Raw genomic sequence first — 13,425 nt, 5'->3', positions numbered from 1 at the left:
TGTACAAAACATATATGTATCATGTTCATCCTTTACAGAGAAATTAACAAATATAGGGGTATATTGAAATAAATATATATATAAGCGGTAGTGTATATAAAGAAGTTAACTAATATATAAATTTAAATATATTAGTTAAGAGATGGAGAGATGGGAGGAAGGAAGGGCAGGGAGAAGTGAAAGAAGAAGGAAAATGGGAGATAAGAAAAAGAGATAAAGCTGTTACGTCCTGCAGACTCCACGATATCCCTTTTTCGCGGGAATCCTTATGCGCCTAAGATATCCCTAAGATTAGAATAAACAAGCCGAGTACGGACGGTTATCGATCGGGGTGAGGTTGTAACCGGACGGTACATGGGAAGACACGAATCAACGCGGGGTGTCCTTGAATTCAACGGTCGCCACTCGGTTTGACCTCTGATATACCGAGAAGGTAAGTATCTATCGAATTTTCAATCAGACTAATTATTCTTCTTTTCAGGTTCCTGCCACATGAAGATCATCGCCGTCGCCGTCCAGGATCGCCGCTGCCACCGTCTTCCAGGATCAACGAGGGACTTCGAGTGATCGACGCCAATGGATCAGGTATGGTACAGAAGGTAAGACCAATCGAATAATTTTCAAGAATTTTTTGACAAAAGATTGTATAATTTATTCTATTTGACTGCTTTTCATTCACAGTTGTTCACAAATATCGAAGATACACAATCTGTCGGACGATCGCACGTTCGGGCTGACACGCCCCTTTTCGTTACGACGCACAAGATTTTTCGGCACTAATTCGCCGTTCGCTTTTGTAAAAGCGATAATTAACGCGTTTCGCGGGCGTGCCCGGTTGTTATGGAAGTTACGAGATTACGATTCGCGCACTCGGATTACGATCGCGGGACTTAAGCGCGACAACGAGAGTGTATGCGAAATTACGTGTTGCTCCGTGAACTATCCCCGAGAGACTGCTTCGAGTGGTCCGTCTCGCTCGGCCTCCCTACCATCGGCTATTTCGCCCCCACTCCGGCGCTCCCTGCGACTTTCTCCTTCGAGAAGCTTCCTAACTGCGCAGTTTGTCTCGGTAATTTTCCGCTCCGGTGTTTACGCGGGTCTATCTGGAAATTTGCATGGGCGTTGCGCTCGCGATGCCCTGCCGTCCCGACGCCAGGGTAGTGGTTTTCCACTATTTCAAATATGCGTCCGCGGTTGACGCCGACCTGTGCGCCTATGCTAAATTCGCACGCCTTTTATGATTCCGGGCGACTTCCCCGGAGAAGACGTCCGGGTGACGAGCACCACGTCTGCCGACGTCGGCGACCTATCCTGACGTGTTCTTGGGACCTGGTATCCCGCTTTCCGAGGTCTTTCCTCGGCGATGACGTCCGTGTCGCAATCTACCGGACGGTACCCTATCTCGCGACCCGATCGTCGGAATTCGACGGCGCGTGGTACGGCGCTTATTTAGCCCCTCTCCGTTCGTCAGAGCAACTCAGTTCCCGGAGATGATGCCCCTGGTGCGAGTTCGCGGACGGTACGCCAACTTGTTTACCGGTCGTCGGATTTCGACGGCGCGCGGTACGGAGCCTAATTAGGCCTTCCCCTCTCGTCAGGGCCATGCAGTTCCAGGAGATGACGCACCTGGTGCGAGTCTGCGGACGGTACGCCAACTCGTCTCCCGGTCATCGGATTTCGACGGCGCGCGGTACGGAGCCTAATTAGGCCCTCCTCTCTTGTCAGGGCTATGCAGTTCCAGGAGATGACGCACCTGGTGCGAGTCTGCGGACGGTACGCCAACTTGTCTCCCGGTCGTCGGATTTCGACGGCGCGCGGTACGGAGCCTAATTGGGCTCTCCCCTCTCGTCAGGGCTATGCAGTTCCAGGAGATGACGCATCTGGTGCGAGTCTGCGGACGGTACGCCAACTTGTCTCCCGGTCATCGGATTTCGACGGCGCGCGGTACGGAGCCTAAATAGGCCCTCCCCTCTCGTCAGGGCTATGCAGTTCCAGGAGATGACGCACCTGGTGCAAACTTCCGGACGGTACCCTAACTCGCGTATCCGTTATCGAATCGCTTCAATTTTCGGCTACGTGACCTTCTTGTGTCTCGTAGTTCTGTCATGCACCGCGCGATATCACGCCCCGATCGCTTTCTCGTAGATTACGGACGGTCCGCCATTTTCTATTCCCGCGGTCAAAATGCGATCTTTTCCAGCTACCGTTACTTCCCGGGCTCCCCGATTCGATCAGGGACCGTTTACTAATGCGAAAATCTTTAATTAAACGAAATTGCGGACGGTCCGCCATCTTGGCTCACCTTTTGTCTTAATGTGGAGAAGCATCCATTTGGGCGCCTCTCCTTTCCTGGAAAGTGTGCGTGGCTTAAGCCTTGTTCTGCGGTTTGACGCGCTCTAAACCGTTTGCGCGCTTAACGGTGTAACAAAATAAAATAATAGTGGCTTGAGCCGGTATGAATAAAAATAAAAGTTGCGCGACTTATGAAAACTTATATCCTATGGCGCCGGATGGGGCGTGTTCTCGTCAATAACCCCTAAACCCCTTGGGCCGTCAAAATAAAAGAAGTAACGGACGTCTGTCCACTTACGTCCCCATCCTCGGAACGCTAGACTTATATCTAAATACGTATGGGGATCTAATTTCCCTCGTCCACGCTTTCGTCCTCGGGCTTGCCCTCCGGGCACCGGACGCTCCCATCGGAGGCGCTGTCTCGCTCCGCGGCTGCTTCTGGCCCCCCCTCTCTGGCTGGAACTGTCGCCTGCTCTTCAGGCCGGATGGCCTGCTCCGATGCCAGCAGGGCGGCAATCGCCTGCACCGTTTCCAGATTTATCTGGATCGGGAGCCCCGCAACCTGACCCCCCTCTACCGGCGCCTGTATCGCCGGTAGCGGCTTCGCGATTACGCCGGGCGGATCAATCTCCACCGCCCATTCCTCGGACTTCTCACGGGCCGTTTCGCCGCTCTTCTCGGCCGGCGGTGCTAATCGCCGCATTGCGTCCTCTGAAAGGCGGCGCAACACGACTCGCGACGCCTTTTCTACCGCTGCGCGCGTTGCGACATCCTGCGGTCGCAAGGTTAGATCTCCTGGCATTTTTTTTTTTATGATCAAATTACCTATTTGCTTGGGCAACTAAAAGCAACCTCTCAGATGATAAATTACTAACAGACGGGGGATATGGTGACCAGATTCTCGTCAACCTCGTCTAGGCCATAACTATAAATCCGGCGACACAACGCGCAGAAAGGAGCTTTAACTTCAGACGAGGGATGATGGGGATCTGTATTATATCGCGCGACTCACTCAAAACTGGCCGTGCGATGTTCCGACAAGCAGAAACAAAACCTAATACGTGGTTTTAGAAATCTTAAGAGCACGTGGCGGAAGTTTCTGTTTGCAATAAAACTGCACTTAAAATTGAGAAGTATGGATCGTCTGTCAACATAGAAACAGGGTCGCGAAATAAGTAAGGAACCCTAATAAAAGAGAAATCGGCGATAGCCGAAAAACAAATGCGTCACTGGAAAGAACCGATGGGTTACACCCCCAATAAGACAGTGGGGCCTTAAGAGGGGGCTCACCAATGGAAAACCGGAAAAATCGATAACCGTCTCTAGCTTTCTAAGATAGGCGTAAACTCAAATCTACCTCTTGGGCAAGAAACATCTCGCCCAATAAGAATTCCCTTAAATAATAATTAGAAACATCCCGCCAACCAGAAATCCTTTAAACGAAAACCAGACACATCCTACACAAAATCCACCCCTTCCATCCTTCGAACCTTCCTATTTAAATCGCGACGTCGCAGGACTAGGGGGCAGAGAAATTTTCTCAGTTCGAGTCTGCATTGCTCGGTATTTCTGAACCTCATTCGTTTCGAGTCTCGACTCCGCGTTTAGAGTCAGTGCAGCAGATCCGACGGACCATCAGTCGCCCCGACTCACCCACCGACGAGTCCAACGTTTATTTCTGAGAGAAGGCCACTCGTTTGAACTCAAGTCATCAAGTAGTAAGTCCCGTAATTTTCTTGATCCTTCTTTTTCCGCGTTATTGCCCCCCTTCTTAAACGGTCTATCGATTGTCGGACCCCCGGAAGCTCATTATATATTTGGGGTCGGTCAGTGTGGACATCAGGTTCCCAGCGGTCGTTGGCGTTGTCGTGGGCCTGACTTGCCTCCCGGCGTCTCGTCGCTGTCGTGGACTCAGCTGGTCCACTGACCTCCCTGAGCTTATGCTCGTCGGGTAGTGTAGGCATCGAGTTCCCAGCGGTCGTTGGCGTTGTGGCAGGTCTGATTTGGCACCCGGCGTCTCGTCGTTGTCGTAGGCCCAGACGGTCCACTGACCTCCCCCCCCCTTAAGCTCGACGATTTCCTTTTGTTTGCTTCCGACTGGGTCCGAGAGAGATCGGCTAAATAAATACATATTTTTAGTGGACCTGAAAGTCCTAGCCCCTCAAGGACCGAATCTCCGCACGATCAGGCGACATAGAAATTGCCAGAACAAGCGGGCGCGACGGGAGGTCAAACTTTCCCGGGAGCAGCTCAACGCCGGTCCTCCGCGACTCGCCACCCCACCGCCCCTACTAGCTTCTACGGAAGAACCCGGTTGTTCGAACCAGAATCGTCCCGCTACCATCCTGCCCTATCGCCCAGTCGTCCTACCCTCTCGCCCAATTGTCGAACATCGCCCTATTTGCCGCGTGGCTCCGTTTCGCGTGGTCCCGCCTCGCGTGGTCCCCGTTAACCCCGATCCAGCCCGCTTCTCAGAACCTCCCGATTCCCCCTTCTCTTCCCGAAGTCCGTCCCCAACCCCCTCGACTGCTTCGACCCTCGATCTCGAGGACATAGCCGATCCCGAGACCATAACATTAGATTAATAACTATAGAAATTAACCTTTATTTTTTCATATGTTTTAACTTCATAATTTAAATACACTTTAGTTTTAAGGCCGACATGAATTAATTTACACACATACACAACACTTCACTAAATGCATGTAATCTCACTACTGATTCCGACTGTAATAATAGCGGGCAGGATGTTCATTATCAAGTAGGTTTTTCCTTAAAGATCTTGCCCGATCACCCCCGCACCTATGTATTACCCGCGAGAAATACACACACATGTTACACCTACATTTAATACATTTACCCTTTATCTGGATTTATTTATTATTTGTACTATCGCCTGATTTTTTCTTTACTCAATGTCATTAATAAATTTTATGTTAATTTGTAATAAATGTTCTATTTATTTCTAAGATAAACTCAAATGTTTCTTTCATTAAATTGAGACCTCATCCTACCATCCACTTCTCGAAATTGCACGAGGTCCGATCCTGAGTTAAGGGGATTAAATTCTCTGACTCGAAAAGGGACCGACGATCGCACCGCTCACGAAAGGCGTCCTAAGGTCTTTACAGACGTTGACCCTTTCTGAGTCATAAAAGTGCGTTCGGCTCGCGCCACGCGTCTCCGAGCGCGTACCTGCGAGCGACATTTGTAAGTATCTAGCTGCGCCCTCCCTTCCCCCGACCCCTCTGGCTAGCCTTTTCCTTGCTTCCCAGATTTTCATATCCTAATCCCGGGGTTGGACATAACAGAACTTAAAAATTGGGTTCTCGTCCGGGATTATAAGTGCGATTTTTCGAGAGTGGTAATGAGTACGAGGTCTAAATCTGATAAAGCCGAAGTTGATAAACTGTATAAACAAGCCATAGAGAATCAAGGCAAAATTGCATCCGTTAGTTCTACACCATACACATCCACTCCTTTTCCTAACATTAAATCAGCACCTAGACAACTTTTTACCCCAAACGTTGGCGAGATTGCGGAGGACAAACAAAATATAACTAATACGTCCGATTTTAACCTTCACGTTTCCGACGATTCCGCGGATAAAACAATATTACCTGGACGGCCAGTCGAATATAATTCTTTCATAAGCATCGCAGGAACAATGGCGCACGCTAACCCTTTTGCTAGTCTGAAATACGCGGTAGAGGCCGTTCCTTTCTTTGACGGAAAAAATATTCCGTTAACATACTTTATCGAAGGATGCGAAGAAGCAAAAGCCATGCTGCCCAATGGGCAGAATCCCAATTTACTAAAATAATCAGAACCCGAATCATAGGCGAAGCTCGCCGTACAATACAGGACCAGGATTTCGACACAGTAGCTTCTTTAACAAAGTACTTAGAACAAGTTTACGGCGCGGCTAAAAATATTTATCAGTTGCAAAGAGAACTAGGCCACATATATCAAAAAAATGAAGAAGACGTCGTTACATATGCAAATTGAGTAAATCTATTAGGCAAGCAAATATTAGAAGCCCATAAAAATTCGGGAAATGCCCTTCCCGGTCAAAATATTAAAGCATTTTTAGAAAGAGATATGTGCAAATGTTTTATTAGAGGATTAAACCCGGAGATCGAGCAAAGAGTAACGAGAAATTTAGACGTCCAGGGAACCGTGGCCGACGCATTACGGATAAAGAGAGAGCTACACGAGATGACAGATTTACGACAGGGACCCAGTAGCATATCAAATAAACCAGTAATTGCTACCCGATCTCTCGGAGTCTGTCAGATCTGTTCTAAAGAGGGACACACAGTATCTAATTGTAGAAAACTAACTCAACCTCCCCAACAATTACATAATAAAACTGCTTTGGGAACAGAGATTTTGATATGTCAGATTTGCAAAAAAACGTGGACATAGCGCCGACAAATGTCGGCTCCGCGACCCTCAAGTCCAACGCCCTGTTAACATAGTCCAAGAAAGTCATCTTATATGTCAATTGTGTTCTAAATCCGGTCACGACGCTAAAACATGCAGAGCAAACAATAATCAGAATATTAACAATCAGAATAAGGTTTTGATAATTTGTCAGTGGTGCGATAAACCGGGTCATTCAGCTAACAATTGTTGGAAGAAACAGAATGAACAACGTGATACAGAAAACAAATCAAAAATCGTTTGCCAAATTTGCAATAATTTCGGACACATTGCTAGAAATTGCCAAGCTAAGATGGAGTCAAATGTAACAGCCAAAAATTCATTATTTTGTCGCTATTGTAAAGGAGAAGGGCATCTCGTTGAAAACTGCGAATTGAGAATCGCGAGCAATAATCGCAGGCAAGCAATTATTAATCAGGGAAACTCCAATGGCCCCTCGAAGTCGGGTGTGCAGCAAGGGTCCGAACGGATCTCACACCCATCGACATCTCAGAAGACCCAATAGACAAAGAAACAATAAAGATACGACCCGTAACCGTAAACCTCGATAAACACCGACGCGTGCTGACCATTCAGGTAGATTTCGGTGAACCAATTTTACACGTCACCCTTATGCTGGATACCGGCTCTGGCCCGAACTTAATTAAAGAAAAATTTTTATCAAATAGCAATATCGTCAATCACAATAAACTTTTGCAATTAAGCGGTATAAACGAATACCCAGTTTATACGCTCGGAGAGGTTATTATACCACTCTTTGAAAAACCAGTAATTTTTAACGTAGTATCAAATGATTTGCCAATTTCACAAGCCGGAATATTAGGTAACGATTTCTTTGAACAGACTTCCTCAATGATAGATTACGCGAAGGGATGTCTAAATGTATCAGGATTTAATATACCTTTCTTTTCATCGAAAACCATTACGGCATCTCCGCGGTCAGAGTCTTTATTTTATGTAAGGATAGAAAATCCAGAAATAAAAATAGGATATCTGCCGAAATTAAAAATAACCCACGGGATTTATCTGGGAGATTTCATAATAAAAAACAATTCCGGAAAGGCGTATGTAAAAGTCATAAGTACGGTACTTTAGACGAAGAAGTGGAAGTTCAGGTACCAACCCTACGCCTCCAACCACTAAATGAATTATTCGACGAACACGAATCGGATATAGAGGCACAAAACAACCAAGAGGGAATTACGCAAATTTGCAAAACGTCCCATGGAACGAGTGAAGAAGGAATAAAAAATAACAATCATGCAAGGTTAAATAAGGACGAGTTTATGAATAAAAACAGGGTTGGGCACTTATTATTCGTGAGATATTATACAATGTATTATACATGTTATTCTACAGTATAGTACGTTACTTAGTTTTATACGTATTATACTTCAAGTGGCGCCATCTCCACATAACGTTGTGTACCTAGTTATCCGTAGATAACAGCGTTTACAGAAGTCGTATGAGACGCACAATGATGTAGTTGTAGTTGTAGATGTAGAGCCGAACACCTCAAAGCCTCCAACCTCCACAGTGACACCCGAGATAGCGAAAGATTCCAGAAAAGCGATTTATACGTGCGAAAAATGCAACAAGCAATTAAAACCAGAATACGAATTGCTTATGAGAGTGGTGCATGAGCAGCAGAAATTCACTTGTAACCCTGGTAACCATCTCCGATAGAAAACGATAAAAAAATTTCTTATCGTTTTTAATACGGTTAGTGAATCGTTTATTTACGGTACTCTATCAGAAACTCACGTTACAAAATACTTGGGATCCTATCGTAAATGTCTTATCAGCTATACATCAGTTTTTGTCGTTTTTAATATGGTTAGTGAATCGTTTATTTACGGTATTCTATCAGAAACTCACGTTACAAAATACTTGGAATCTTATCGTAAATGTCTTCTCAGCTGCACATCAATTTCTATCGTTTTTAATATGGTTAGTGAATCGTTTATTTACGGTACTCTATCAGAAACTCACGTTACAAAATACTTGGAATCCTAATTGTAAATATCTTATCAGCTATATATCAGTTTCTATCGTTTTTAATATAATTAGTGAATCATTTATTTACGGTATTTTATCAGAAACTCACGTTGCAAAATACTTGGGATTCTATCGGAAATTTCTTATTACCTTTATATCGGTCTCAATCAGTTTTTAACATAATTGAAGTTTCGTTTATTCACAATACTCTATAAAAAATTCTCGATACAATACACATGGGCTTGCATCCTAAATTTCTTATTAGTGGTGCATCGGTTTCTATAATTTTTAATGGTATTAAAGTAGCTATAATTGTCTTTTTAATATGGTTAATAGTGAACCGTTTATTTACGATGCCCTGTCAGAAAAAAAATTGGAAAAATTTGAAATTTCTCAGCTATATCAGTCAGAACATCTTTAGATGTTTGCTACTCTGCATGCCACCGGATTATAACCGTGTAAAAGAAAAATAAACCGTATCAGAGATCTTTCTATGATAAAGAAAGAACTGCATTTTTTTTTTTTTTTTTGAAATAATTAAGCTTCCACCTTTGCGACAACAGCACCAGAAAGCCAAGGGCCAAAATTTTCACGGTTATTAGAGAAATAAAAACAACATTTACATTAGAAACGTCTTATTTAAAATTGCACTAAAATACAAATAAAATATTTTATTATTTTAATCTTAATAACAAATCACACACACACACACACATAAAAATACTTCGACGAACTTTGTTTTCGAAGATGATAAGTTGTATGTCGGAAAATCCTGATAAGAAACGATAGATGTGTCGGTTCGGTTAAGTCGTATAAATATCGACGAGATGTCTATCGTTTTAACCTTATAAAAACATATGCAAAGTAGAAGGTTTTCAAACGATTCAATTTATATCATTAATATACGATAGAAAACGAACCGATTTGCTGCCGTACAGAAAGTGATAAGTTGTATGTCGGAAAATCCTGATAAGAAACGATAGATGTATCGGTTCGGTTAAATCGTATAAATATCGACGAGATGTCTATCGTTTTAACTTTATACAAACATATACAAAGTAGAAGGTTTTCAAACGATTCAATTTATATCATTAATATACGATAGAAAACGAACCGATTTGCTGCCATAAAGAAAATGATAAGTTGTATGTCAGAAAATCCTGATAAGAAACGATAGATGTATCGGTTCGGTTAAGTCATATAAATATCGATAAGATGTCTATCATTTTATTCTTATATATCCGTATTAATGCATACGGTAAAATTATTACCATAAATAACGATACATATTATATCATGTATATACGATTGATTCAGATGGGCAATAATTGTGCATATAGAAAACGATTCATAACTATAAAATTGTATAGTTATTTTCTTATTCGGACCTAAAACGATAGAAACCGATTTGATTCGATTAATGTTTTATCTGTCTTCTAAATATGCAACGATAGAACCGATAAGATACGATTAAAAACGATACAGATATAGCCGTTTTTAATCGTTTTCTATCGGATATGGTTACCAGGGAACACTTGTAAAAAGAGTTTCATACATCAATCGGATTTGAAGACGCACATGACAACGCACGAGGTTCGTGTTATAACGAGAAACCGACAATAATATTGATTTTAAAAAATTGCTGAAGAGATATTGTAAATCTTAAATATTTTTATTTAATTTTTACGATCCTTTTGCTAAAATTGCACATAATATTTCTGGAGCTTGTTAAATGTATATGTAATATTGCAGAAAACTTCCCGATTGGAAAACTACCCTTGCGAAATCTGCGGTAAGGTCCTAAGTCCTAAATTAACCATCCAAGTTCCGTCTTGTATCACAAGAAAGCCGAACATAACGACGGTCGTCGTTTCGTCGTTTCGTCTGCAACAAATGCAATAAAAGCTTCAAGCATAAACAGTTGTTCCAGCGACATCAGTTGGTGCACTCGGATAATCGGCCACACATTTGTAAATCCTGTAACGCCAGTTTCAAGACGAAAGCAAATCTGATTAATCATCAGGCCACCCACACTGGTCAGAAAACATATAACTGAACTTTGCAAGCAACAATTTGCGCACAAGACTAGTCTCACTTTGCATTACAGGATTACAGGTAACACATCATCACATTAACAGGAACACATCATTTATTTTTAATGTACAACAAACATTGTAAGATCTTGAGAAAGGAAATAGATATGCATTCTTAAGTTCTCCGGAACTTATATAAATAAAAGTGTGTGTTTAACTTTTTTAATTTGAATTCTGAATTAATATTTAATTAGCTATCGGCGTAAAATGAATATAATATTTTATTAATATCTAATAAGATATCTCTATTAATATCTTATTACTATCTAATTAAAGGAAAGCCATGAAACGAAGTTTTGGCGGCAGGCCTCGCCATAAATGTTGGGAAGATCAAAAATTTTTACCAATACAAGATGAAGTAAAAACAGTTGCGTATTGTTGTCTTTGCAAAAATATTTTGAAAAATACATCACAAGTGAGGTTACAGATGCATAGGTAAGTCTAGAAAGTTATATTAAGAAGAATGATATTTGGTCAAAAATAATTTAAAAAAAGTAATTTAATGCAATATACATTCATATTCTCAGAAAAAATTGCCACGAAAAGTCGGACAGCGTTGTCGTTGTGTCAGGAGAAATGTTATTAAACTCCGAATCAGAATTAAACGCTGAGGACGCCGAGGTCGTCGAGGTCGTCGAGGTCGCCGAGCCATTGATAGACAATAGTGACAATAAGGCCAATCTGCTCAAGCTCAAGCAAAAGCAAAAAAAGAATAAAACATCAAACACACAGATACGGCCATTTTTAGACAAGATTTCTGATAAAGATGAAGTCAGGATTAACGAGGCATTCATGAAGTTTTTTTGTGGCTGCAATGTTCCTTTTGAAGCAGTTGAATCTGATCACTTTTTAAACTTGATGAAAACCATGAGACCTGCATACAAACCTCCGACAAAAGAAATGCTGAAAAATTCTTTCCTTCACAACTTGCATAAGCAACTAATAACGGATGAATCTACATTAGTCAATTCTGATGGGATTTTGATGATTAAACAAACATCATTTCAAAACTCCAAGCAAATTGTAACTTTTGCTAAAACTGTTCAAGGAAAGATCTTCTATTTAAAATCATAGAATATTTCGCTCAATATAGAAGATGTAATTAACGAAGCACTACACATTGCCAAAACTAAATATTTCATCACGATTTATTCAATAAGCACAGATCAAGATTATCAAACACTGACAGTGACAATACTTAATGAACAAAGCAACATGTGGATTTTCAATTGTAACTTATCATTTGCGTCATTGTTAGAAAGCATATTATTAGACGAAGGCTTTGCAGATAAGGTTCATCATCTGCTTGTCCAATTTTCTGATTTACAAGAGGACTTATTGAAACGTGATGGAGCAATAATCATTCTATCAAATACCACTGCTTGTAGTGATTTGCACGATATGTATGCATCTTGCAAAAAAAACTTAGCAGCTATGAGACAAATTATCGGAGAAGGCATATGTAAATTGAAAAGAGCTGTTGTCGATATACTTTTCGATGAAACATTTGAACAAGACTTACAAGATTCATTGGACATGTATGAATCAATATGTTTAATTCGAGTAAAATGCAAAAGTTCATGCACATTATTCGCAGATACTGTTGAAGATTGGTTAATTTTAGAATCATTAAACAACAACCTCACTCATCGAATTCAAGAAACTATTAATAAAATAATTACACCAGTTGCATTAGCAGCAAACTTTTGTCATCCAAACTATCAAGGAGAGCGATTTCGAAATGACAAGATACGTATGATTAAGATGACCGAATTTTTTATTGACGCTTTGAATGCAAAAGGATTAGCTGATTACGAGGCATATCGAAGTTCAAGCGGAATATTCGAGAAACTAAAATCGAAGGAATGTCATGATCCACGAGTATTCTGGGATACAGTCAAGCCATTTCATGGTGATTTAGCTGCCATTGCTGTAAAACTTGTAGAAGTACCTGCTTCTGTAATATCATTGGAGCCACGTGTTGTGCACCAAAATGGATTAACTCCAGATCGTCTTCAAAAACTGACAGATTTATATTCTGATTTAAAAATACGTGACAAACATGTTACTAACGAATATTGAACATTGTAAAATTTGCCCTTTTTACGTTGTTCGCGAGCTTTCAAAGATGTTTATATATATATATTTTTTAAACAAGTGATAGATTTTCATATATAAAAATGTTATTGCAAACATGCAAAGGAGAATTTTAGTTTTCGTTTTTTTGTAAGCTGCGAAATTTTATAATTAACAGCTTTATATGAATCAGTATATAGTTTAGGAGTCTTTGTTTGTAAGTGATGTAATTTAAACGTAATTTTAAGCGACCGATACAAATGAAAGGCTGTGTTTGATACCAAAGAAAACGTGTCGCGTACAAAATGAAAGAGTACACTAGTTAAATGGAATTTTAACGTTTAAAAATGCAACGGATGGGAAACGGAGAAAACTATAAACTACAACCACGAATCGCGATGTGTCTTCACGAAACAAACTCAAAAAGACTGTGATCCGATACTTCGGTCCGGAACTTATATTTATGATCCACTTATATTTATGTCTACATTGTCTACTTATATTTATAATCCCAAAAATC

The 13,425-nt window shown here is 41.4% G+C and overlaps 1 protein-coding gene across 1 annotated transcript; it reads left to right on the top strand.

The window, feature by feature from the left end:
• The first annotated feature begins 8,240 nt into the window (after positions 1-8,240).
• Positions 8,241-12,836, top strand: LOC143908538 (uncharacterized). Its single transcript, XM_077426232.1, has 4 exons — positions 8,241-10,329; positions 10,489-10,851; positions 11,106-11,264; positions 11,357-12,836. Exons 3-4 carry the CDS (start codon positions 11,113-11,115, stop codon positions 11,901-11,903), a joined length of 699 nt encoding a protein of 232 aa, XP_077282358.1. The 5' UTR covers positions 8,241-10,329; positions 10,489-10,851; positions 11,106-11,112; the 3' UTR covers positions 11,904-12,836.
• The last annotated feature ends 589 nt before the right edge of the window (positions 12,837-13,425 follow it).

Source organism: Temnothorax americanus, unplaced genomic scaffold (assembly GCF_048541705.1).
Source record: "Temnothorax americanus isolate GAGA-0224 unplaced genomic scaffold, ASM4854170v1 Scaffold98, whole genome shotgun sequence".
Taxonomy (NCBI): domain Eukaryota; kingdom Metazoa; phylum Arthropoda; class Insecta; order Hymenoptera; family Formicidae; genus Temnothorax; species Temnothorax americanus.
This window is presented reverse-complemented; position numbering and strand designations above follow the sequence as displayed.

Coding starts and splice junctions, on each gene's coding strand:
- LOC143908538 (XM_077426232.1), top strand. CDS start 11,113: ATGAAACGAAGTTTTGGCGGCAGGCCTCGCCATAAATGTTGGGAAGAT. Junction 11,265..11,356: donor GTGAGGTTACAGATGCATAG/GTAAGTCTAGAA, acceptor TCATATTCTCAG/AAAAAATTGCCACGAAAAGT.